We start from the raw sequence: 25,956 nt of genomic DNA, 5'->3' as shown, positions 1-25,956 counted from the left end.
CCACACACCACACCCACACACCACACCCACACACCACACCCACACCACCTCACTAGCATATTGATATGGCGTACGCACACGTATGCTAAAGTATATATTACTTCACTCCATTGCGCCCCATGACCCAGTCCTCATTTCCATCAATAGTAACTGAGTTCGGATCACTACACACGGAAATGGCCTCACTGGTTTTTACCCTTGCCATTTACCTATAATCCTCATGATTATCCATACATTAATGTCTATAGTTGATTATAGATCCTCAATGATCATAAAAATAATTTTTAGTTTACGCGTTATGACAATTTTATGTAGATATCCACCACTTATTTTTATGTAGACTAATATAAAATCCACCTAATAATCACCGTTAAACTCAGCTAAACGTAAAAAAGAACTATTCAGCAATAAGAAAATGTGAGCATACTATATATTAATATAAATGATATATCATAAACATAAGCGTATCCAATTTTGACATATCCTTCACGAATATTGTTAGATAACTCTGAACTGTGCATCCACTCGTTAGGATCACGTTCGAATCCTTAAGTAAAACACATTCCGAACGCTATTCCAGAAAGTAGTCCAGCCGCTTGTTAACTCTCCGACAGTTATATCAAAAAAGGCTAAATATAGGAGGCATTATGGCTTTGTTACGCTTGCACTTGAAAAAGCTGAATTTTTATTTGTCGAATCTTCCAGTAAATTTCTCTTTGAGTGGTTGTAATATTCATATGTATGCTTTGAAAGGCTATTGTCAAAGGAATTTTTTGCGCCTAGTGCAACTAGTGCATATATTAACTCTTCTGAGACGAAGTCGTTGCTAAAATCCTTTTGTAAGAAATGAAATAGAAAGGACTGCCTGTAAATAGAAAGATAATATGAGGTATATTGCCACGCAAAGAAAGGACATATTGAATCATATAGATTATGATTGAGGAATGATCTTGGAAATCGATCAAAAAATAAAAAACTCACAGTTATCTCTAACATAACTTTGATCCTTACTCGTGATATTGGAAGCTTGGCGGTGTCTTTAATGATACCGCTTGACTTGGCCGAGCACTTACTATAGACACTAGTAGGTCCAAATATCATTGAAGATTTATGACCTTTTGTTGCTACTATTTCACATTTGAACTCATCAAACAAGTAGGAATGCGAAAGGATCTGTCCATTTTCCCTCTGCTCATTGTTCCCTTGTAATTCATCAACGATATTACTTATCTCAGCTGAGGTCTCTGGGGATTCCTTTAGCACTTTTAAATAGCATTTTAACTCTCGTATTTTTCTTCCATATGGTGGATCTTTTTAACGGAAAAGCGTTTTATTCTCTGACCTTCATAGGATGTAAGTAGTCTATTTCTTTTTTTTGTACAGTCCAGAAATCGCTCCTTTAAATCATATTTGATCTGAGAGAAGTTAGTGATATGAAATATCAATACATAGTATCTTATTTAGATTACGCATACCTTTTTTTTTCTGCAATTGAGGCAGGATTTATTCCTACATAGTACTGCTTTTTACATTGTATTGTTTTTTTTTGTTTTTCTTTTCTCTGTTGTCGTTAAATGCATGATGATCCCCAATAACTAACCAAAACTTTAAAAGATTTTTTTAGTATCTTTTGGTGTGTTTATTTGCCTGCAATTTGTATACTTTTTTTCTCATCCTAGCTCGGCATGTAGACTTTACATATCTCGACCTGTATGAATTGTCGGTCTTGATAAGACATTCTAAAGAAAACAACACCATACTCGAACTCATGTAATAGTATATATGACTCGAGAAGAAATCAGTACATTTTTTCAGTCGCTTATGCTAAATGTCAGTGATTTTTTAATCAGTTTTTGAATCGACTACTACAGGGTATTGCGCATCCCGATTATTTGATTTCTAGTTACAAATCAACCTGTCAACAAAGAATGAGGAAATTTAAATATATATATATATTTCGGTGTGCGTTTGTGTGGAGATAAATGACTTCCCTTGACAAATTTAAAAGAAATCTCTTTTTAGAAGCATTGTATTGTAATTCCGGGTCAACAAAGTGAATTCATGATAATTTTGGCATTGTAATTTTAGCCATGTAGGGCGTAAAGGTCGAATCTTTAAATTATACCGATATCTTTATCTTGTAATGTTGACGGAAAGAGGGCAGAAAGCCATATGGCTAGGTTAGTTCCAAGAGAAGAGAGCTTCTCACAAAATTCTGCAAAAGCAGTAAGAGGAGAGTTGCTGCTTCATCAAACAAACGTGCGCTGTTTGACTTTCACATGACGACAAGGAGATAAAATATCGCGTGTTATACAGGAATAGCTGCTTTGGCAGGGAGTCAAGCCCGACTCCTAAAGAGTCTCTTCGCGGTATCTTCCTTATTCGAAGACAAGGAATATAGAGCAATGAATCTTCGGTGCTTGGATATGATGTTGTTACTGTTACGATATCTTAAATTCGGGATTAGAATTCTGGATGATAAATGGACCTGTCCTTCAGAATAGCAAAAAAGAGAATCGAGACAACGACAGGAAATACATTGTTTTAAGAACGATAGGAGATTCATGTCTATAAATTGCCTAGATTTTTCCAAGGTACTGCGTAATGTTTCTTCTGTTGGCAGCAGATCGTAAATGACATCGTAGTATAAACCGACAACGCTTGATCTATATGTAAAACCTGACGCAGTTTGATCGAAAAATGATGTTGAAGAATTTAAAAGAGTTGAAAAAGTTATCCGTGAAGTTGATATTGGTATGGATCTGTATGAGTCATCGAAGCTAATCAAGTTGGATAATCATTTTGGTATTAAATTGTACATTAAAGAACAAAGTTCGGGATTCAGCTCGCCTTCATTCAAAATTCTTGGGGCGTCTTGAGGTGTATTTTGCTGTTTGATTGGAAGATTTAGCCTGCCATTACCTAAAACTTCCTTGGATACATTGAAGCAAATTGTCAAATTCCAACACCCGTCTTTGATGCTAGCGGCTGTTACAGATGGTAATGATGGTAGAGCAGTTGCATACATGGCAAAAATCCTAGGCTTAAAGTCTACAATATTTACTCCATGGAATGTTCTAGAACAGAGCGTGAGAACATCAGATCAGAAAAGGGAGCAGAAGTTATCAAAATTAAAGGTAACTATGATTATGCAATAAAAAGTTCTTTAGAGTTTTGTAGTAGCGATCCGACAAAAAAATCAACTTATTCAAGATTTTTCATTCATAGGTTATGATGAAATTCCTAACTGGATTTCTTATGGTTACACTACCTTGTGTAGCGAAATACCATTCGATCCTGCGGTAATATTTGTCCCTTGTGGGGCTGATTCTTTTGCTCAAGGAGTGATAACATATTACAGGTCGCATAAATCGAATACGAAAGTCTTCTCGGTTGAACCAGATACCGCTTACACTGTCAATAAGTCATTGGTGTTACAAAAGGCTTCATCTGATCTAGGAACCTCTAGAACAATCATGGATGAGTTGAACTGTCCGAGGATTTCAGCAACAGCATTTCTTCTACTACAGAAAGGGGCCATCTATTTCCTGTTTAGTTTCCGATGAAGATTGTATGCAAGCAATTAAAACACTAGGCTCGCTAGGAGTAAATTCAAGTCCATGCGGAGCTGTTACGTAAGCCACGTTTATTAGATTCATTGATAAACTGAAAAACATGGGTGAGTTAAAAGTAGGTGGTAAATTTGTGTTGTTGTCTACGGAAGCTATAGGTTATCAAGGAATCTTTAACTATGGGTATTGCTGACGGCTTTGTATCGGGCTTTTGAAAAATACGATATTTCAGAGCCATATGCGCAAAAATATATGTACAACTTCTACTTTGTTGTTTCAAAATTATCCAACTAGTTGTTTTGTAGTTGAAAAAAAACGAGTATTAGCGTTCTTCTTGGCCCTTATCTTATTCTTTATTTTGCCAGCTAAGGTTATTTAAGTTGAAAGATATACATAACGTCATATAAAGTAATCTCTTTTTCAAAATGTTAATTGAAGCGATACACAGACGATGATGAATAAAATCATGTGAGTATAATTTTCCTTATAACCTTTTTTACACGACAAAACCACCGATGATGTTCTGACCTACACTTTCATAATTGCATCCGTTCACCGAGATGCATAGCACCATACGTACTTAGAGTAACCATAGCTATTTACAATAGGTAACAATATACATAGTCTATGGTAGCAGAGTGCGTACGGGCTCTTCGGTTACTGACGTAATCATATTATTTCTTAAACACCAGTGGTTATTTTGCTGCATCTCTATTACGGTATTCTTTTTATTGCTAGCATTTAGCCGCGGAGTGAGATCACATGTCATATTGATATGCCTTTCTCTACTGAATGAAATCGAACTAAAAAATCTGTAGTGTCAAGCTCAAGCCTGGTTCACAAATATTATATTCAGGAACGCAAGTAGATAAAGCAGAATCATTTCCGCTGAATAAGTACGATATACGTTTTTTCTATCTTTATACAATACAAAATTATTACTTTTCTAAATACAATGACTTCATTATGCAGTGTCATTGAAATGCATTCACAATATGGTAAGCCTCTTTATTACAATCAGACATACAGAAAAAAGAAAGATTATCTGCTTCATCATCCATAATATGATACAGCTAGAAAATTGAACCATATATTAACTGGGCAAACATTGGCTACTAGATGGTTGTCTACTCCAGCCTGCCTAAGACAAGCTATAGTCAAAAATTTCATTCATTTCTCAAACAACATTGCTTGGAAATCCAAAAAAAAAAGGAAAAAAAATCAGATTTGTAAAGGATTCAAAGAAATTTCTTCTGCGAGACGTTCAAAGCCTAACTCAAAATCCCTTTTTAAATCTTCAAATTCTTCGAGACCCACTTGTATTCTTAGTGCAAAACCTTTGTAAGGCCATGTTGAAGCTTTTCTAGCCACCCCATGAAAATCCCAATTGCAAAACTTTCATCCCTTCTACCATTTTCTCCAGACCAGCTCTTGTGAACCCATTTTTAAGGACAATGGAAAATAAGCCTGAAGAACCTTTGTAGTCACGAACCCAGTATTCATGTCCGGGACAATCTTCAAAGGCGGGGTGAAGCACTTTTTCAACCTCATCTCGATTTCCGAGCCAAGCAGCCAAATCCAGGGCTTTTCTTTCTACCTCTTTCAATCTTAAGTGCAATGTACGCATTCCTCGCAATGCTAATTGACAGTCCTCGGCACCTGGTAACATTGCCATTGCATCATAAGTTGACCGTAATAGCGGCCAACATTCTTCATTTGCGGAGGCCAGACCAATAAGAAGATCTGAATGACCACCCAAATATTTTGTCCCAGCTTCTACCGAAATATCGATACCATGCGCATGAGCATCAAAAAAGAGTGGCGTTGCCCATGTGTTGTCTAGAATTGTCTTTATCCCATGCTTTTTGGCAACAGAGACCAAAGCTGGAATATCCTGTACTTCCATGGTCCCAGAACCCGGGCTTTCGAGGAAAATGACGGTTGTATTTGGCTTAACTAGTTTTTCTATATCCTTCCCTATTGATGGGTCATAATAATCCGTTTCAACACCGAACTTGGCCAATAAACCATCACATAGCATACGTGTTGGCACGTAGACACTATCAGTCATCAAGATATGATCACCAGCTTTCGAAAGGGCCAATAGCGCCAAAGAGATAGAACCAAGCCCAGAAGCTGATAGCACTGTCCCAGCACCGCCGGTTAAATGCGTCCAGGCATTTTCTAAATTGTCAATAGTTGGAGAACCTGCTGTCCCGTAAAATCTTCCTTTCCTTTGTTCTAAATCACTAAGTTTTTTAAGAATGATGGTTGACCCCTTATACAAAGGTGGATTAACAAAGCCACTTTGTTCATCTGGATTACGTCCAATAACAGACAGTTGCGTAGTAATACCAAACTTCGATAACTCGGTACGATCAATCATTGTAGTGAATATTTTGGTTTTTGCTGGAATTTTATATTCACAGTTTCGAAACACGTTAAGTATTTTTTCATTGTGGTGTCCCAACACTAGAGCAGTCTTTCTTTTTATATGTCCTTGTCTTCTATATTTTTATCAAGGAATATTTAGCACTGATGAGCAAATTGGCACTTTCAACATTATTTGGATGCTACGGCGCCTTACAATTGAGTTGATTATACGGAATTTGAATGCCGAAAAAGAACGTTAAAAAAATATACTCAAAACAAGAGGCGACAATAAAATCGTTATCAATTTTTTTATCACTTTATGAATGTTAGATACGGATTGAAAAAAAATGCTTATCTTTCCGATCTTGATTGCCTTTTTTATTTTCGAGAATAATTCTTTTTTTCAGGTTCATGGCACATTTTTCAGGAAAACTTGGGTTCACCTCGAGCGTGAATATGGTGTGCTAAACTTTAAAAATTTCAGAACAAAGAGACTCTCCAGTTTCATCAGGAGCCTTTTGGAGTAAAAGGACGTTCACTCTTGCCAAGTAAAAAAAACGGTTATGCCATAATCTTAATCAAGCTACACGCAACATTCAAGAGACCAGTGGCTGAGTCACAATATTCTCGGAAGCTAAATCTTAAATCCGGGCTGGTGTAAGTTGTTGGTGAGTAATGGTGGAAAGTTTGGAACTTTTCTCATACGACAATTTTTGAACACGCAATGCCTATGTATACGCCTTGCGCCTAATAGTGCTCCCTATGTGTCGATCTGACCCATAGTATCGCAGTTTCTAATTTTGTGATAGAGGTTCTGGTTATAAGCAAGAAAAGTTTATACTGCTGGGCGCCGCCTAGCATCATTGTCTGCTTTCCAAAGGCATGGAAGGCGGCGGCAGTGTAATATTACCGCGTTATCGCAGACCTAGGGAGAATGTAATTTCTCACGTGTTCCTTTAGCAGCATATTTTTTACTTTTTAAAATAGAAAACAATGAGCCGGCATACCTATGACCTGCGCTCCACCTCATATGGAAACTGAAAGTACGTTTTTTTCTCTCTATATAACACAACTCAGCATCTTAGTCTTTAAAAATGGTTATTCATGGAATGATCAATAATGCACTTAACTGGTGAGGCTACTTTAAGGTCAATTAAGTTAGTAACGTTTCTTTTCATGTTTTCACTCGCCCTCTCTTTTAAATGATTCTTTTGTACTCTATAATTCATTAAAAGATGTTCCTCTTCTTTTTATTCGGAGATATTTTGGTAAATTTACTACAGTTTCCTTTCAGAAGATAGCGATGCCGTACGGCACAGGCGGTGTACATCTATGAGAAATTTGCAGATTAGCCTAGGCCTCTATTGCACTTATGTATATATATCTGACGTGAAAGTTCAGCGCAACAAGGAATGAAGGCAACGTGTCATTCAAATACAGTGGGAAGTCTACACTAATAGCTATGCGGTTTAAATTGCTTAGAATCCATAGCATTGTGGCACTATTAACGAGAGGTAGAGATTGGTATTGAAGGTACACATAACTCGATACTTTCCACCTTTCTCATCAGGAAATATTATTATTACTGTATATACTTTTATGCAAATCCAATTGCCCTGTTAAAAGTCACTATGGGTTGCCGGTATCAATTCTAGTATACACATGGTAATAAATCCGTAGAAGGGCCGACATGTACTACATTCTGTATATATCTCAAGCGTTAAGTGATATAACGATCGTGTTCTTATTTCGCATAAAGTTGTCAAGACCATGAGACAGGTCCTATAGAGGTAGTTTTGTTGATATTTGGGTATTTTCTCTTTTTCAAATCTTTTACCTTTATTTTGCATATTGTACATTCTCATAATAGGGACAAGAATATCCCAAGACAGAAATACGAAGCTAGCAGGTAAAGTACATAAAAACTTACACTAGCGTCAAGAATAACGTGCATTTAATTTTTTTTTTTTTTGGAACTCCTATATACGTAGACTAGAATATGCATAAAGAACTTTAAATATCTAGAACTCACGTTATGATATATTCTTACAGGCCATAAAAAAAATCAAGTCTTGTTTGTATAATCATTAGTTACCGGTGTAAGAAATTGCTGTATTTGTCATATTTGTTAGCTGCTTCCCTTCATTAAGCGATAATATTTCGGACATTATAACGGCATCATTGGCTATGATATACACGAAATACAACCAGCTTCGGTAAAGTATGTATTATTTAGTGATACAGGGCAAAACATGCATGAGAATATGAAGATTTTATTGTGTTGGTAAATTTGAAAGTATTCATATAGAGTATGATTAGGGGTTATTAACATATAAACACCAATGCAAAGCGCCATACAAGTCAGAATATGTCGATTTTTTAAATTAGAGCATTATTCCGCGGACAACACGCAATTAGAGAGACACAGTCTGATAATAAAGTACAAGAAGGGCACACTCCGGTAGTAGAATTCTTTCTTTGCGCGTGAAATATTTGAAACTAATCATTGTATGCCATTCGTTTTCTTATTATCATATATATTTTTCGGTCGCTAAGTTTCCGTCAAAAAAATTTGACTCAATAGTCATCTCCTCTTTCCTTTTTCGAAACTATCAGAAGTGACCATTACTACTAAGATTTGTAATTTAAGATTAAATAAATTCTTCCAGAAAATTTTTCTTGCATGATTGTGCATACGCTTCTCTCGACTGTTTGTTTGGTCTCCTTGTAATATTACGATTATTTTTACTTCCGTTTTATATGTTTCATTATCCTATTACATCACCAACCCTTGAATTTCGCTTCCATTAGATTTGATGACTGTTTCTCATACCTAATGTCATTTTCTTACACTGTATGTGATAATGTACTAGTAACACGATACTACTAAACAGATGATATTTTAGAGTTTCATTCCAACAACTTCAATGCTTCCAATTTATTTCCCCTCATGATAAAACAAGATCTCAGCTTCATTGTATTTGCCTTCTTTTTTTCTTCGAAGCCATTACGTGCGCATTGACGCTGCACTGTCCAAAAAAAACCTTAATTCTAATTTGATTGATTTTCCTTTCCCTTGTTTTTTGCAACTCCATGTATTAATAAAAGAAAAGCCAGGGTATCTTCTGTGAGTAAACTAACGTTTCATACCTTCTGTACGTATTAAGAAATATAATTTCTTCTGTAGCTTGGCATATACTGCAACAAGTCCGTAATTTGTCTTCTATTTGAACTTCTAGCAGCTGAAGATTCTACAAAAGTTTTTCTTTTGCCTTTCGGAATTACGCTTTTGAGGTAAGTAGGTTTCTATGTAAGTGACCTTATTCAGATTCAGAAGAACACTTTGTAGTTTAAAGCTTCTTTTAAAATTTCTAATGCCACTAAACTCTCTATCGGTTGCGCCATAGTCGAGTTTTATTTTACCATTACGTTTTTCTTCCTTTCTTTTTCAATTCAACCAATAAAGCCTCCTGCAACTTTCCTGTATTTCAAAGTTTCGATGTAGGCTTGGTGGTGAACATCAAGATGAGTGAATTGAAAATAAAAATCTCAATCAAACCCATTGAAGCTTTTGCAATTCTAATTAAACGTGCACAGATCTTTTCCATCACGCTAACACATGATAAAAACTTCGTGTAGATCTTTTCGATGAAGAAATCAAATATTGAGAAGAGTGCGTATATAATCAATTAAGAAAAGTAACAAAGGTTGACGTGACTTTACTATAAGTGTATAATACCACTTAGACCGGAATGTCATCTTCCCGGTACTATTGATTGAAGTTTTTGCCTACTGAGTCTGTTTTAATCTTGAACAGCCAAAAATAATCCAATTGTCAATGAGCAGGTTGATTTTTATTACGCTAGTCTTGATGGACATTGTTTTGGCTTTAGACATCATAGAAAAGAGCAAAACAGTTACTGTCTCGACGAATTACCATGAAAAGCTCACCATCGAAAAAGATGTTTATTTAAGTCTCGTAGGTAGCTTTCACAACTTCTATTCTGATATGAAAGTAAACGGTGGTCTCTGTGTGTGTACGGATGATTCATCTATTAGAAAGAAAAAACAATAGTGCAGTAGGAAATTTTGAGAATCATTTTAATACCCTTATGGGTTTGTAAAGGAACACCGTTTGGAATTCTTATATGGGAAGGAGAAACCTTCAAGAAAATGGGAAATATAAGTAGGAGAGGTACTCATTTTTCTTCTAGTAGCTCCCAAAGTTTAGCAATTTCATTTTCAGTAATTCCTGCAATTTGCAGACGCAGGTTATCTGCAGTTCGGCAAAGAGCATGGAAGGTACCATAATAAATACCGATATTATTGCAGCTGAATCAGATCAATTAACCATATATATCTTATCCCACAATTTAGCATGATGGGTAATGGATGTCTTTGGGTCTGAAATTACCGCATTTTTTATATCGAAGATTTGAATAACATTTCAGTGGAGGAACAAACTATTGTTTTGTCATCAGAACCAAATGCCATTGTACTAGGATGTTTCGCAGATTTGCCTAGTCGTCAACCTCCAGTACATCGTTAAAAATCAGAAATTGCAAGACATCAACTTGGTTCCATGATAATAATCTAAAAATCAAGTCAATTCAAAATGGAATATTAGCTGTGACAACCATTGGCAGGAAGTACATTTTAGACTTTGGGCCTGGATATACAAGGGATCATTTTTTCATGGCTAATACTCCAGTGACCACTCAACTGTGGCAAAGCGGTAGGCCAAATTAATGCCGAAGTATTACGTACTACGAAAGTTAAGACTATGCTCTTTGCATATTCAGGTTGCCTTGCCCCTCAATGCATACCTGATATTAGTAGTTTCAAGGCGCTTCCATTCCGTGACACTGAGAGTCGGTTTACTACCGACTCTTCCGTAATCTCGAGCCGTTTTTCAAGTAGCTTTACGAGTAGTTCGAGCAAAATTATTATTATCACTTCTATTTTTTCCTCAAAAATGGATAACGAACATGTAGGTGCCTCTCTAATTGTTTCTTTGAGCATGGCTAGTCTAATCTTAACTAATGTGTTCAGTTTTAGCTCTACTAGCTATTCCTCGCAACCATCTGATTATATTGCATGCTCCCCCAGTGGTATTGATGACCAACCTGTGGCTGAACCTTCTGGATACACACCTGTTGGCTCCTCATCTCCACATTCTGGTTGTATTACTTCTGGTTTGGATGCAATAGGTTACCAATCTTCACTTAATGAAGGCCAATCGACGAATGCATCTTCCAGATTCGTCACAAAAGTTTACAGTCATTCTGCCTTAACTCATATAATTTTACATTTACTCAGTATCCTTCAGAAGTTTTACCTACAAGTAAGCACCATTTCTTAAACGATGCTATTACTGGGTTTGGCGAGATTACACTCTATTCAATAAGCAGTAGTAGGCAGTATTCCAGGAATCCTGCCTGTATTTCAAGCAAACTTACTGTACTTTCTTTAACCACCACTATTACACAATCAGCAAGTGACTTGATTAGTCAATCCATAAAATACATATTTTCTGTTTCATCTGGAAATAATACACAATTGACCAGTAAGGAAGCACTAAATACATTTTTTGATTCCTCAGCTAGCACAAAACTTACAATTCAAATACTTATAAGCCATCTTTACATCGATTGTATAGTGAAAGGGCAACTAGAACTCCATTTTGTGAGCTTCTCGATGATGAGCTTTTCAGACAGCAGCAAATCTAAAGGCCATTAACTAAATCAAGTTTCAGTGCCACTATCCTCACTTTGAGCTCTAAAATTGCATTTAGAGGACACTTCCTTATCTCGTTCTCGATTCAAAGGCCTTCTGAAAACTTCAGTAATGTCTGTATGCAAACAAGTAACCTGACTCCAACACTTCTGGATTTTAGCACTGCAGCCCAAAACAGTGCACCCAAGGAAACTTTAAATTCTATTTAATTTTCGGATGCGTTTAGTCAATTTTCTACTAATACCGCCACTCCTAATATAAGTGGTTCTTCCAGTCAAATTTTCAATCATGCTTCTCCCAATCTTGTAAGTAATGTTATCGTACAATGGAAAAGTGCATCAGTCCGTCTATCGTCATTCACATTCACACCAGCATTTTCTAGCGGTGTTAGTACTGTAACATTACGATAACGTCACTCAATATTTATTGAACACATTAGATGCAGAATACTTTACCCGTGGTTCATCTAGCTTCTTCGAAAGCGACAGTAGCAAATCTGAACCTCAATCCACGGGCGTTTTAGTTGCTTCTAGCCAATTCTCAAATGATTCCTTCATAACCTATTTGGACCAGGTATTCACTAGTACCACAACTCCAGTCAGTGCTTTTAGTAAATTTTCGCATACCCCCACTATTGGTACCTCAACTACTGTAGCTAGTAAAACTTCTGATATATTCAATTCATCATCTCTCAGCATTGTTAGAACGGTTGCGCACAAATAGCAGTACTCAACATGTATCTAGCACATTAGCCACAGAATACTTAGCCGCTGATTCATCTATTTTGTTCGAAAGTAAAGATAGCAGGTTTGCATTACAACCAACTTACACAAATCACAAGTATTTTTGGCGATCCCTCAAGCGATTCCCGCCTAATCCGTTCTAATTGGATCTCGACTAATATCACAACTTTAGCAAGCTCCATCAGCAAAATTGCACATATCATTGCAACCAAATCTTTGATTGATTCACCGACCAGCATTCAAACGGACACTGTTATTGTAGTATTTATTAGCTCAAGGGCTGTCACCCCTATAAACTCTAACATTATTTCTGGCCCATTCTTGAGTACTTATTTCCTCTTCTCAGGATACAAGATCTTGTACATTAGTTCCCTTTGTCTTATCCGACTTGTTCGCAATTCTTTAGGCTCAATGGCTAGCTCTAGCCAATTGTCTGCTCAACCTGCTTATACTACCTTAAACGATTTTACTCCGGCCAATCCTCCTGTGCAATTGTCAGACAGTTTGATTCTGTCAGTCATATTCTGACCTACAATTTGACGCTTTCGCCTTTTAACTCATTGAGCAAAAATAATACCGTCATTACAACACATCCAACAATCGAAAAACTGGCTAGTTCGACCACTAAAATGCTAAGGCATAGTTCTAGAGTGCTTCCCGGGTTTCGGATAAATCAATATATTAACAAAGCGAGCCACTTCACCGTCCTCTTTTGAACCCAAAGCTTCTAATATATTCTTCACTTTAACTACTTTCATGACTATATATAAAGAATGGACAATCGCTTTCACAAGCACATATTTCACCAAGTATCTACACTAAATGTCAACAACGTTAGGATGGTGGAAGAGCAATTAATGATTTTAGTACCCTGGTGTCCATTCTCCAGACCTGGCGCCGTGGATAAAACTACGAAGACGTTTGTGGCATCTTCGTTGTTGGACATCCATACATAAGTCGCTTCTGCTACTGTTAAACATACTTCTGTGCCCATAGCGGATAATAATATATATACAAGGAATATCATCGGGCGTCTAAGTTTTGGCATTGAATTAGTGTTTGGTCTAACTAGAGGTACTGATGTAGCCGTCACACCAGGATTTACCAAAATCGTAATCTCTACCAACAGCACCAGTGCAACTCCGCAGAACACTACAGCCGGGACCAAAACACATGAAAGCGGTTCGCTTCCAGCACCAAAAGCTACATCACCTATTCCCGGAGTTATTCTTTGAGCGCACTTCTTTTTAATAGTACTACTTTCCGGCCATTGAATTATGCCGAGAGCTGACAATTTAGTATATTACTGTATATCTAGTTCATTCTTCAAAATAAAGAATGCATAACCATTTTTTTATGTTTTTTCCGGAATTGGCTAAATTCACAAAAAAAAAGAGCATAAAGCGAATTGAATTGTCTCGCCAAGAAAACGCACTGAGAGGACGATTGATCCTCCAGACAAGATCGGAATTTTTACTTTTCTGTTTTTAACAATCACTCATGTGCATTGCACCTTACACATGGCGTTCCAAAGGCTTACCTGGTGTGTTTTCTTCCATGCGCGATTCCGTGCTCACCGCGGCTTCGCCTATATTCTACCTGTACTCTACACGTTTATTGTTAAACAACCCCGGAATATCTTCCATGCCAGTTGTTTCAGGAACAAAGCCCGTGTTGCAAAAAAAGAATGGCGTGGGGTGGGGTGATTATCTAGACCATGGGATGCAACTAGGAAAGTTAAAACTCACCTAGCAAACTGCTGTAATTTCCGCTTCAGAAAACAAGCTCGACTTTTACCCCACGAAGCCTAACCATCGAAAGTAAGACAAAAATTAGCAACCGAAACAGACGGTTAGAATTTTTCTTCGCTGCAGTAAAAGCATTGGCGCCCAGTATTCTCCTTGCACCTGGTCTTACCTCGAACTTTTCTTTTTACATCTTTTTCATTTTTTTACTTTTACCCCGCATCCTGCAAACCCCGGAAATTTTATTAGGAATAATTTATTTCCCGGTTGGAAATAAACCGGAAAAATGAAGATTTAGACGCTTTTAAGGAGTACGTGTTCCTGTCGTTTATCCACTAAGTATACTGGTTGCCCCTGGCCAGATCTCAGTATAGCAGTGACGCGTGGGTTTCAGGAAGAATGGCAGTCCCCTTTTGTTTTTCCGCATTGTGTGAGCTTCTTATGCCCCTGAACCCCACTATTCTGCCCCTTTGAAACTCCCGCACGTGTGCCCCGTTTGTTGGAAGATAGCGAAATACCTTACTGGAGCAACCAGGAAAAATACTCTGGTTGCAAAAACCAACAAAAGAAAAAATGGAAGACCTAAGAACTATGCATTTTTTTTTAAGGGGTTGATGAAAAGAAAAAGTTTCTTTCTCCCCCCGGATTTTGGTACCTTAGGACCGTTGAGAGGAATAGTAACAAGTGAACGCAACAAAGATTGTTCTCAACTGCTTCTGTTTCCTCCTTTTCTTTAAAGAGGAATATTTCGTATATAAGCAATCGGTTTCACTTCCTTGGGAATATTCTACCGTTCCTTCATCTTGTATTCTTCTCTTTCTCTTAGCGCAATATATAGCAGAAGAGCAATAAGAAACAATTGTGGCTTGCAATACTCAATTAGAATTCTTTTCTTTTAATCAAACTCACCCAAACAACTCAATTAGAATACTGAAAAAATAAGATGGTTCATTTAGGTCCAAAGAAACCACAGGCTAGAAAGGGTTCCATGGCTGATGTGCCCAAGGAATTGATGGATGAAATTCATCAGTTGGAAGATATGTTTACAGTTGACAGCGAGACCTTGAGAAAGGTTGTTAAGCACTTTATCGACGAATTGAATAAAGGTTTGACAAAGAAGGGAGGTAACATTCCAATGATTCCCGGTTGGGTCATGGAATTCCCAACAGGTAAAGAATCTGGTAACTATTTGGCCATTGATTTGGGTGGTACTAACTTAAGAGTCGTGTTGGTCAAGTTGAGCGGTAACCATACCTTTGACACCACTCAATCCAAGTATAAACTACCACATGACATGAGAACCACTAAGCACCAAGAGGAGTTATGGTCCTTTATTGCCGACTCTTTGAAGGACTTTATGGTCGAGCAAGAATTGCTAAACACCAAGGACACCTTACCATTAGGTTTCACCTTCTCGTACCCAGCTTCCCAAAACAAGATTAACGAAGGTATTTTGCAAAGATGGACCAAGGGTTTCGATATTCCAAATGTCGAAGGCCACGATGTCGTCCCATTGCTACAAAACGAAATTTCCAAGAGAGAGTTGCCTATTGAAATTGTAGCATTGATTAATGATACTGTTGGTACTTTAATTGCCTCATACTACACTGACCCAGAGACTAAGATGGGTGTGATTTTCGGTACTGGTGTCAACGGTGCTTTCTATGATGTTGTTTCCGATATCGAAAAGTTGGAGGGCAAATTAGCAGACGATATTCCAAGTAACTCTCCAATGGCTATCAATTGTGAATATGGTTCCTTCGATAATGAACATTTGGTCTTGCCAAGAACCAAGTACGATGTTGCTGTCGACGAACAATCTCCAAGACCTGGTCAACAAGCTTTTGAAAAGATGACCTCCGGTTACTACTTGGGTGAATTGTTGCGTCTAGTGTTACTTGAATTAAACGAGAAGGGCTTGATGTTGAAGGATCAAGATCTAAGCAAGTTGAAACAACCATACATCATGGATACCTCCTACCCAGCAAGAATCGAGGATGATCCATTTGAAAACTTGGAAGATACTGATGACATCTTCCAAAAGGACTTTGGTGTCAAGACCACTCTGCCAGAACGTAAGTTGATTAGAAGACTTTGTGAATTGATCGGTACCAGAGCTGCTAGATTAGCTGTTTGTGGTATTGCCGCTATTTGCCAAAAGAGAGGTTACAAGACTGGTCACATTGCCGCTGACGGTTCTGTCTATAACAAATACCCAGGTTTCAAGGAAGCCGCCGCTAAGGGTTTGAGAGATATCTATGGATGGACTGGTGACGCAAGCAAAGATCCAATTACGATTGTTCCAGCTGAGGATGGTTCAGGTGCAGGTGCTGCTGTTATTGCTGCATTGTCCGAAAAAAGAATTGCCGAAGGTAAGTCTCTTGGTATCATTGGCGCTTAATGAAAAAAATGTAATGAAATATAAATGTGTTTTTCCCTCCCTTAATATTATTATTCTTATGAGTGATGCCCTTATGTTTTTTTTGCGGTCTAGTATATGTAAATATAGACACACACATATATATATATTTATGTGTATAATCCTAGCTAATAAACATTTTTAGATTGTTATTAGTATAATTTTTTCCACTTACTTTGTTCTCCGGGAGAGAAAAAGTTGTTTATTTTGTAGTAATTTTGTGCACATATTATATATACAAATATTACACAATATTTTCAATACTTATGGCATAATCCATTGCTTTTTCGATAATGTTTGTCTTTTGGTCTTCTTCATGCATCATTTCATCTTCGTAATCAGCTTTCTCCTTTGATTGGTTATTGAAGTAAACTTTCGAGTTGACAATAGGCCAGTTTCTCTCTAGTGCAAATTTTTCAGTTTCTTTTTCGTTGTTGAAAAAGAGCAAAGCCTTTATGTTGGAGAGAGGGAGAAAGTCGTAGGATAGCTCGGTATTTTTAGCAATTTCGTCTCTTATAGCTGATTTTAGGATATCGGTAAAAGAGTCGAATTCTGATATATTCTGCGACCCAGATTGCAGAAGATCCCATGCTTTCTGGTACGACCCTTCCATGAGCCATCTGTCTAGTTTGATAGGGTAAGACAAAAGTGAATCGTCTTCCAAGTTCTTGATATGTTTATCTAGATACTGCAATTCCGAGTGAAACTTGGTTGTGTTATTCTGAGACAATAAGTTCAACAAATACAGACTTATCAGCTTCGATTTCTTGTCAGATTCAGATAATTTATGATTGTTGCTAAAGTAGTAAGGCTTCAATTGGTTGAAGTAATTCTCGAAGCTGTCAAAATTGAAAGTTTGGATGCTAGCAAGGGCACCTACTTCCAGGATCCTTTTAGTAATCATCAAATCATTCAAATAGATGTCATTTTGAATGGATAAGTCAGGTATTAAAAGGTTATTCTTGATAAGTTCGATCTTGATAGGGGGCAAGAGCTTCTCACACGCGGCATAATCGCCGTTTTCAAAGGCTATGCTTAACGACTTGGTCAATTCGGCTAACGAGGGCATTACGATGGCTTCTTATCTCACTTCAATAGTACTTTCCACCGGTTATACTTCCGGCTTTTCCCTATTAATACAAGCTACAATTTCAATGGGTGGCAAATAATGTGTAGAATAGAAAATAAGCCGACAGGGTAATAAAGAAAATTTTTAGAAAAAAAAGGTTAGATGGCTTATTTAAGTTACAGGCTAGCGAAAAAAGGAACTTCAGGGCAAGTAAAGTGTTTGATTGGGCACTAGCATGGCTTATAAAGGCGAGCAATTGTCGAAACTAATTAATGTTGTACGGACTATTGCTGTCTTCTCGTGGTAAATGCGTGTTCCAGGTCGAATACTACTTGCACACAGGCGAGCGGGGCCCCATAAAAGTGTTGCCGATTTGTTAAGTTGTCTTTTCGGTTTTTCTACTCTGTTATTCCTTACTTCCCTTTTTAAGAACTCTTTTTATCCTTCATTTAGGATCTTGCACGTTTCCGCCTCATCACTTGAATTAAAACATGTCTCTGTCAGTAAACCTTGGCGTTTCTATTGTTCTTCATAGTTCAACTTTTATTATTACCCGCCCTGCGCGTTTACATTTTTCCAGCAACAGCCAGCGAAAAATTAGAAAATCTGGTTGTTGACACCTCAAGAACAAGGGCAATTAGCCTCAGCGTCGAATATAGATCATATTAGAATACCTATAGCTCCATCAAAAGAAATACACAATGGTGGTTTTGGCTGCTTCTATCACTACGCGTCAGGGGAAACCTCTCTTGTCCAGGCAATTCAAAGATCTGTCCAAGGATCGAGTCCTAGAGTTGCTGTCCAATTTCCAGAACCTAGTCTCCGAGATCTCGTCAGACCACACATTTGTCGAGGACAAGCACGTCCGCTACGTGTATAGGCCCTTTGATAACTACTACATTATTCTTATCACAAACCGCCAGTCCAATATTATCAAGGATTTGGCCACATTAAATCTGTTTTCACAGACGATCAACTCCTACTTGTCTAGTTTCCAAGACCAAGAGATTTTTCACAATGCCTTTGAGATCTTGTCCTCGTTCGACGAAATCGTGTCAATGGGCGGGTACAAAGAGAACTTGTCCTTTACTCAAGTGCAAACATACTTGTCTATGGAGTCGCACGAAGAAAGAATCCAGGAAATTATTGAGCGTAATAAAGAGATCGAAGCTACTGAGGAGAGGAAGCGCCGTGCTAAGGAAATTGCTAGAAAAGAACATGAAAGGAAACACGGGTTTATGTCTTCAAATGGCGATTACGACGGCGCCAATAGGTTCATGGGAAGTAAAGATCCTAACGTTACAAACGCCATCAACAGTTACTACTCCCATGCTTCTCCTGCAGCACAACAGTCTTATCTACAAAGTTCCCATGCCGCTGCTGCTGAGGTGGCCCCAGTGGCCTCCCCAATGGCTACGTCTCAGCGTGCGGGACATTCTGCTACTGGCGGTATGAAATTGGGTGGTGGTGCCGGAAGAAGAGCGGGTGCCGCACCACGGCCAAGTGCAATTTCTTCAGCCTCTTCTGGCACTCCACCTCCTCCGGAGGAGGATGTCCCAGAGAACAATGGTATTTTGATCTCTATCAAGGAGGTAATCAATGCAGAATTCTCCAGAGATGGTACCATTCACTCTTCTGAATTGAAAGGTGTTTTAGAACTAAGAATTAATGACCATGACTTATCTCACTCGAACCTAAAACTAGCTGATTCTATTGACGTTCGCGATAAATCCTTCCAGTTTAAGACCCATCCAAACATAGATAAACAATCGTTCCTATCCACTAAACTTATCTCCCTGCGTGATAAATCTAAGGCTTTCCCAGCCAACGACCAAAGCCTGGGTGTTCTAAGATGGCGTAAAGTCGCTCCCGCAGAAGATGACTCATTAATTCCATTAACTCTAACTACATGGGTTTCCCCCTCCGAATCACAACAGGGCTTTGATGTCATTATTGAGTATGAGAGCGTCCTGGAAACAGAACTCGCTGATGTGATCTTCACCATTCCAGTTTTCCCTCAGGAGCCAGTAGACATAAATACAGAGTCTTCTACATGCTCTGACGCTGAAGTTGTCAACATGGACCAAGAAATGGGAACCTCCATTAAGATTAGCAAAATTGCTGCCAACGATGCAGGTGCGCTAGCATTCACTATCGAAGCTCCATATGAAGATGCATTGTACCCAATGACCGTTTCCTTCCAAGAGTCCACGAGGGATAAATTAGCTAAGAGTTTCACCGGTATGGCCATACAATCTGTTGTCATGGCCAATGACCACGATCAAGAGCTCCCTTACGACGTCATCACCTCTTTGAAATCAGATGAATATCTTGTCCAATAGTACGTTACATTCACATATAAAATACTTAAGTTATATACACAAACTAAATAAATAAAAATCGAGGTATCTTTTCTTTCGTCCTTCTATATATATAGTTTAACTTACTCTTATTCTTTATTATTTTTCCTTTTAGGGTTACCCGTCAATCCTTTTTATTAAAGATGTTCCAGCTTCTTGGTTTAGAATTTGCCACCTTAAATACGTACCCACATAGTAAAGTACAGCTAAGTTAAGAAAGGGGATAAGCAGCAGGAATCCTTCATCTTCCGCCGAAAACAACATAAAAACCCACACGAATGAATCACGATCCTTTCAGTTGGGGCAGGCCCGCAGACTCTACTTATGGTGCTTACAATACACAAATTGCGAACGCAGGCGCCTCTCCCATGGTTAATACACAGCAACCAATAGTAACAGGTACTTCCGTCATATCAATGAAATATGATAATGGGGTTATCATTGCAGCAGATAATTTAGGTTCATATGGCTCTCTTCTAAGATTCAATGGCGTGGAGAGGCTTATTCCCGTGGGTGATAACACCGTTGTGGGCATTTCAGGTGATATTTCTGATATGCAACACATTGAGAGATTATTGAAAGATCTAGTCACTGAAAATGCGTATGACAATCCTCTAGCGGATGCTGAAGAAGCGCTCGAACCCAGCTATATTTTTGAATATCTAGCTACCGTCATGTACCAGCGAAGATCAAAGATGAATCCACTTTGGAATGCCATCATTGTTGCTGGTGTACAGTCTAATGGTGATCAATTCCTAAGATACGTAAATCTTCTAGGTGTTACGTATTCGTCTCCCACCTTGGCCACAGGTTTTGGGGCACACATGGCAAACCCACTGTTAAGGAAAGTTGTAGATCGAGAATCTGATATTCCAAAGACCACTGTACAGGTTGCTGAAGAGGCGATCGTAAATGCAATGAGAGTTCTTTATTATAGAGATGCCCGTTCTTCTAGAAACTTCTCACTGGCCATAATTGATAAGAACACAGGTTTAACTTTCAAGAAAAACTTGCAAGTTGAAAACATGAAATGGGACTTCGCCAAGGATATTAAAGGCTACGGTACTCAAAAAATTTAGAAGAGTTTTATCCCACCTTCATTAAATACTCATTTTATTTTTATTTTTCAATTCATAATATCATCACTCTTCTCTCTTCCTAAGTAACTACGTTTTTACATAGATATAATGATATGTGTAAAGAAACTATAAAATAACAAAAAAAAATCATAATATTACTGCATCTATCCTTCACCATGCACCACCGCTATTTATGCTCTCCAATTCATGCTCGTTAATAGGTTTGTACCGAAACCTAGCAGGTAGCTCGAAAATGGAAGCAAGCTCATCTTTTTGCAATGGCCTGTTAACGAATACAGAGGTCTTTGACGAGCTGAGACCAGCATTAGCGCTATGCTTTATTGGCACTACACGGAATGGTTTATAATTTTCCATGAATTTACTCACTGGAATACACTCTTTGCTGCCAGGTAACATTCCGTTGGTAGCGCAAGGATGAACAACGACCTCAGTTGCATGCTTCACTAAGGGATGCCTTGTACCGACGAATTTTATCATCGGCTCATATGCACTCTTTGCTAATCTTATAGGTGTAGCAATCATTTCCCTGTCTTCTTGTACTTTTATCTTACTCTTATTATCGGTTAAAAACCTGGGGAAGTACTCCTTAATGGTTTGCTTTAAAGAATTCAATGCGGCTAGAAATGAAAAAGACTTTTAAGATCACTGAAACACTGCAATCTGGCTAAAATATTAGTCTTCACTATCGTCTTTTTCTCCTTTGTTGATGCGAAAGATGAATTTACATATTCGAGTCCCTTAGTCATATTATTGTACTTTTAATGCAATCTTGAGGGGAGCCAATCAACGAGTGGTTTTACTTGCACGTGACCAAGAATGGTAATAACGGTGAAATATATGACTAAAAACCTTGATAACTAAATATATCATTAATTTATTTTTAATGCCGTCTAGAAGGGTGTATGAATATCTATGTAGAAGTATGACGATGAATAATTACATAACGAACGAAAATCTCTGTTAATGAAAATATAACTCCAAATAAAATGACAAGAATAAACCACCATGTAACACGAGCCATGTTTCTTTCAGCAACAGAGTCAACGCATATATCAAAGAATTCCAAGAAAACTTTGCAACGATCATTTAATACTTGTACTCTTTGGTCAATTTCTAAATACTCCCTCATTGCCACGTACAGTGGATGCAAACTTGGTTCGAACGACCAAAAAAACTCGGGTGTATCCAATATGGTGGATGAAAGGTTAACATCCACTCTCAATTTAAAGAGCTTCCCTGATTTTTTCAAAAGCTGTTCCCTTTTTAACCCAAGGGTACCATATAATGCTAGTCTTTTAGGTAGTTTTGTGACTGATATTAAAATCGGCGAAATTCTGGATTCAAACCTTGATAATTTCGAAGATTGCGCAATCGCATGTGATAGTGTCAGCTCGATAATGTGGTCACCTGAACGTAATGTGACAATATCATTGAAAATTCTCGGTCTCTCGGTATCTCTGTCATATTCGAAATGGAATTGTTCAGTTTCAATATCTTGTTCATCCAGCGGCCGGATCATTAAATTCTTATAATCTGCAAATGTTATATCACCAAGAATATTTTTCTCTTGAATTTCAGTAAAGTTCCAAAAAACAATAACGCCATAGTGAAAAATGAAAATTTCTGCATGTCTATCATTGCCTTCATGGTCGTTGTCCCTATGCATTTTATATACACGATCAAAATCATTCTGTGATGAAGATGGTGGCGATGGCGTAGATATTGATGATGGCGAAGCTGGTGAACGAGAGGACTGTACATACTGATCGTTTCCCTCAACAGCATAAAGTTTACTCTTATCATTATTTTTATTATTATTATCGTTGCCACAACTTGCATCACTGTCGTTTTCCTCCTTCTTCAGCATGTTTATTCTTTCTGTCCTTTCCCGTTTCTCTATCTCTAAGGGAGTTTCTTCCGCAAAAAATTGTGGTTCCATAGGATTAAAAGAGTCTTGCTGACCAACTGGATTTGGTAGATGATCGGGAACTGTTGTGGTGTCTTGATTAGCGTTATTGTTATTTCCACTGGTTTCTAGTTCGTAATTATTATTTGCATCTTCCACAGTTTCCACACCTGAGTAATATTCATAATGATGATCTCTCTGTTCGCTTGTATCAATTAAATTATCAATTAATGTCTTTCCACCCATTGTTTTCTTAGATAAATTTGATTTGATTCTAAAACCGCCTTTACCTGGTAGAAGTGGCAAAGTATACGCAACGTATAGACACTCATCATACAATCTTGGTGAAACCTCATGAGTTTCCTGCAGAAACTTATACAATTGGTTGAGATTGAAGCCATCAGCAACATTATATGCGGTGATTCTTGCCATGGACTTTTCTTTTGAGTATCGAGGTAGCCGATCGAAGGAATTAGACTTCATAGAGCCCACTTTCGGTCTTTGCCTATCCAGCGCGTTCGTTGGTAGAGTTTGAAAGTGGTTCAAGTTGTCGTCTTCCGGTATCAACACTAACTTTTGTGACGTCTTCGATGTTCTTGGAGGCAGGGGATTGATCATCTTTCTACGCGAACTTAACCGCTCATATTGGCGAGGCCTATCGCTTGAAGAGCTGGATAGCCTTTCCTCTCTTCTGGCAGAGGGAATATCTGAATTATCAGAAAGAATATTATCTATGGATATATCGCTAAACCTGCCAGACGATCGCCTTCTTGGATGAGTAAAACTCTGCAGCGGAGAAGGGCCAATAGCGGAAGAGCGAACTCCTTGAGACTTCGTAACTCCTGCGTTTTCCATATTCTTCCTACTACCAGCAGCGTGTCCAGCGAACGGTGCACTCATTCTATTCTTGGATGTTCTTGCATCTGTCACCAGGATGGAAGGTGACCTTTTCGGCATCTCCCCAGGAGATGGTTGGTTAGCCTTATAACTCATACTGTCGTCTTAAATGGAAGTCCTTTCCTTTGCTCCATATGCAATTTTGCATACGAACTTCCGATTGATATAATCTTGTATTAATGTATGCCTAACCTGGTTTTGTTTTTCTTGTAGGTTTTTCTAGCCAGTTTTACTATAAATTGTCACTTTTTCCTAGTAGTCAATTTGAAAAAAAAAAAAATATATGGGTAATTATAATAACAAGAAGTGTTCTTCTGATTGTCGGAGATGCCTCTAATGCCAATGCACAGGCTTCCATAAAGTTTTCAAGCATGACAGAAAGCTAACTTGTCTTTTACTTCTTTGTTGGGCACACTTCTCATTTTTAAAAAAAAGATTTCCACCTTCACGATCATATCTGAAATGAACTGAATATTTTGTTCTTGTGAGAATAAACTTGTCTACTAATCGCAAATTTTTCAAGATTAACCTTCCGCACCCATTGAGGTACTAAACTGATCTACCCTACCTTTCCTAAATACCTAATGTCAGGTACATAATGCCAGCGACAGCTCAAAATCACGGGATACTAATTATTAAATAGTAGTAGCTTCTTCTCCACGCACAGTTCGATCGAAGGAGCTAATATTCGGCTTGTCATCTTCCATGGCCAGTAATTTTTTTTATTGTCATTTGGGACTAATGAGATGGAAACTAGAATTGTAGTTATACATCCTGAGGTTTCTATCAACTTGTGTGTCACAACGTTTTATATACTTGAATGCGTAGTAGCAAACCCCGGCAAGACGTAAGTTAACTTGTCAAAGGTACAAGCTTGGTTACAAACAATGTGATATTTCGCTCCAGGATATTTTTGCTTTTGGTGACGCCGGTTGGTTGAAGAGCCCCCATTTATCATGACTCCTACCGCAGTTTTCGTATATCTTGGGCCATAAATTCGAAAATTAAAGACACCACTTAATAACGCAACAAAAAGAACGCAATCCTCAGAAAGAACACACACCAAAAAAAAAAAATGCCTGTTTATGAACACTTATTGCCCGTTAATGGAGCATGGAGACAAGACGTCACCAATTGGCTGAGCGAGGACGTTCCTTCTTTTGATTTTGGTGGATATGTTGTTGGTTCCGACCTAAAGGAGGCCAATTTGTACTGTAAGCAGGATGGTATGCTGTGTGGTGTCCCCTTTGCGCAAGAAGTCTTTAATCAGTGCGAATTGCAAGTTGAGTGGTTGTTTAAGGAAGGCTCCTTCTTGGAGCCTTCGAAGAATGACTCTGGTAAGATTGTTGTAGCTAAAATTACTGGGCCCGCTAAAAACATTCTATTAGCTGAAAGAACCGCCTTGAACATCCTTAGTAGAAGTAGTGGAATTGCCACCGCCTCACATAAGATAATCAGTTTGGCGCGTTCGACTGGTTACAAGGGGACCATTGCGGGGACAAGAAAGACTACACCAGGTTTACGTAGATTAGAAAAGTATTCCATGCTTGTAGGTGGCTGCGACACGCACAGATACGACCTTTCCTCTATGGTCATGCTCAAAGATAATCATATTTGGGCTACTGGTTCTATAACAAACGCAGTTAAGAACGCCAGGGCCGTGTGCGGGTTTGCTGTGAAGATCGAAGTGGAGTGTTTGAGTGAAGATGAAGCCACAGAGGCCATTGAAGCTGGTGCAGACGTTATCATGTTGGATAATTTCAAAGGTGACGGTTTGAAAATGTGCGCCCAAAGTCTTAAGAACAAATGGAATGGTAAAAAGCATTTCCTCTTGGAATGTAGTGGAGGCTTGAATTTGGACAACCTCGAGGAGTATTTGTGCGATGACATTGACATTTACAGCACTAGTAGCATTCATCAAGGCACACCAGTGATTGATTTCTCATTGAAACTGGCTCATTGAAAATGCTTAGGCTTCGATTTTTACTTTTTTTTATTTACATATTCTAAATAAGATTAAGAAGCTACGCGTTACC

At 38.1% G+C, this 25,956-nt stretch overlaps 10 protein-coding genes across 10 annotated transcripts, besides 3 other annotated features; 5 read left to right on the top strand and 5 right to left on the bottom strand.

The window, feature by feature from the left end:
* Positions 1-431: a telomere (TEL06R; Telomeric region on the right arm of Chromosome VI; composed of an X element core sequence and a short terminal stretch of telomeric repeats).
* Positions 127-745: an origin of replication (ARS610; Autonomously Replicating Sequence).
* On the bottom strand, positions 646-1,101 carry YFR057W (uncharacterized protein; the record flags this gene model as incomplete). Its single annotated transcript, NM_001180022.3, has 1 exon — positions 646-1,101. One exon carries the CDS (start codon positions 1,099-1,101, stop codon positions 646-648), a length of 456 nt encoding a protein of 151 aa, NP_116715.3.
* Positions 1,102-4,935: 3,834 nt separating this feature from the next.
* On the bottom strand, positions 4,936-5,958 carry IRC7 (cysteine-S-conjugate beta-lyase IRC7; the record flags this gene model as incomplete). The annotated part of the gene is made up of 1 exon (NM_001180021.1): positions 4,936-5,958. One exon carries the CDS (start codon positions 5,956-5,958, stop codon positions 4,936-4,938), a length of 1,023 nt encoding a protein of 340 aa, NP_116714.1.
* A 4,770-nt stretch (positions 5,959-10,728) lies between these two features.
* On the top strand, positions 10,729-11,307 carry YFR054C (uncharacterized protein; the record flags this gene model as incomplete). The annotated part of the gene is made up of 1 exon (NM_001348833.1): positions 10,729-11,307. One exon carries the CDS (start codon positions 10,729-10,731, stop codon positions 11,305-11,307), a length of 579 nt encoding a protein of 192 aa, NP_001335774.1.
* Positions 11,308-13,730: 2,423 nt separating this feature from the next.
* Positions 13,731-13,885: an origin of replication (ARS609; Autonomously replicating sequence on Chromosome VI; activated very late in S phase in ~37% of cell cycles; this origin is specifically fired in the absence of RAD53 in the presence of hydroxyurea).
* Positions 13,886-15,112: 1,227 nt separating this feature from the next.
* HXK1 (hexokinase 1) lies at positions 15,113-16,570 on the top strand (the record flags this gene model as incomplete). The annotated part of the gene is made up of 1 exon (NM_001180018.3): positions 15,113-16,570. The coding sequence occupies one exon, from the start codon at positions 15,113-15,115 to the stop codon at positions 16,568-16,570; it is 1,458 nt and encodes a 485-aa protein (NP_116711.3).
* Positions 16,571-16,832: 262 nt separating this feature from the next.
* RPN12 (proteasome regulatory particle lid subunit RPN12) lies at positions 16,833-17,657 on the bottom strand (the record flags this gene model as incomplete). The annotated part of the gene is made up of 1 exon (NM_001180017.1): positions 16,833-17,657. The coding sequence occupies one exon, from the start codon at positions 17,655-17,657 to the stop codon at positions 16,833-16,835; it is 825 nt and encodes a 274-aa protein (NP_116710.1).
* A 701-nt stretch (positions 17,658-18,358) lies between these two features.
* Positions 18,359-19,999, top strand: RET2 (coatomer subunit delta; the record flags this gene model as incomplete). The annotated part of the gene is made up of 1 exon (NM_001180016.3): positions 18,359-19,999. One exon carries the CDS (start codon positions 18,359-18,361, stop codon positions 19,997-19,999), a length of 1,641 nt encoding a protein of 546 aa, NP_116709.3.
* A 296-nt stretch (positions 20,000-20,295) lies between these two features.
* PRE4 (proteasome core particle subunit beta 7) lies at positions 20,296-21,096 on the top strand (the record flags this gene model as incomplete). The annotated part of the gene is made up of 1 exon (NM_001180015.1): positions 20,296-21,096. The coding sequence occupies one exon, from the start codon at positions 20,296-20,298 to the stop codon at positions 21,094-21,096; it is 801 nt and encodes a 266-aa protein (NP_116708.1).
* Positions 21,097-21,267: 171 nt separating this feature from the next.
* KGD4 (alpha-ketoglutarate dehydrogenase subunit KGD4) lies at positions 21,268-21,639 on the bottom strand (the record flags this gene model as incomplete). Its single annotated transcript, NM_001180014.3, has 1 exon — positions 21,268-21,639. One exon carries the CDS (start codon positions 21,637-21,639, stop codon positions 21,268-21,270), a length of 372 nt encoding a protein of 123 aa, NP_116707.3.
* Positions 21,640-22,027: 388 nt separating this feature from the next.
* RMD8 (Rmd8p) lies at positions 22,028-24,016 on the bottom strand (the record flags this gene model as incomplete). Its single annotated transcript, NM_001180013.1, has 1 exon — positions 22,028-24,016. The coding sequence occupies one exon, from the start codon at positions 24,014-24,016 to the stop codon at positions 22,028-22,030; it is 1,989 nt and encodes a 662-aa protein (NP_683716.1).
* Positions 24,017-24,995: 979 nt separating this feature from the next.
* BNA6 (nicotinate-nucleotide diphosphorylase (carboxylating)) lies at positions 24,996-25,883 on the top strand (the record flags this gene model as incomplete). Its single annotated transcript, NM_001180012.3, has 1 exon — positions 24,996-25,883. One exon carries the CDS (start codon positions 24,996-24,998, stop codon positions 25,881-25,883), a length of 888 nt encoding a protein of 295 aa, NP_602317.3.
* Positions 25,884-25,956: the final 73 nt, after the last annotated feature.

The sequence above is a fragment of the Saccharomyces cerevisiae genome, chromosome VI (assembly GCF_000146045.2).
Source record: "Saccharomyces cerevisiae S288C chromosome VI, complete sequence".
NCBI lineage: Eukaryota > Fungi > Ascomycota > Saccharomycetes > Saccharomycetales > Saccharomycetaceae > Saccharomyces > Saccharomyces cerevisiae.
This window is presented reverse-complemented; position numbering and strand designations above follow the sequence as displayed.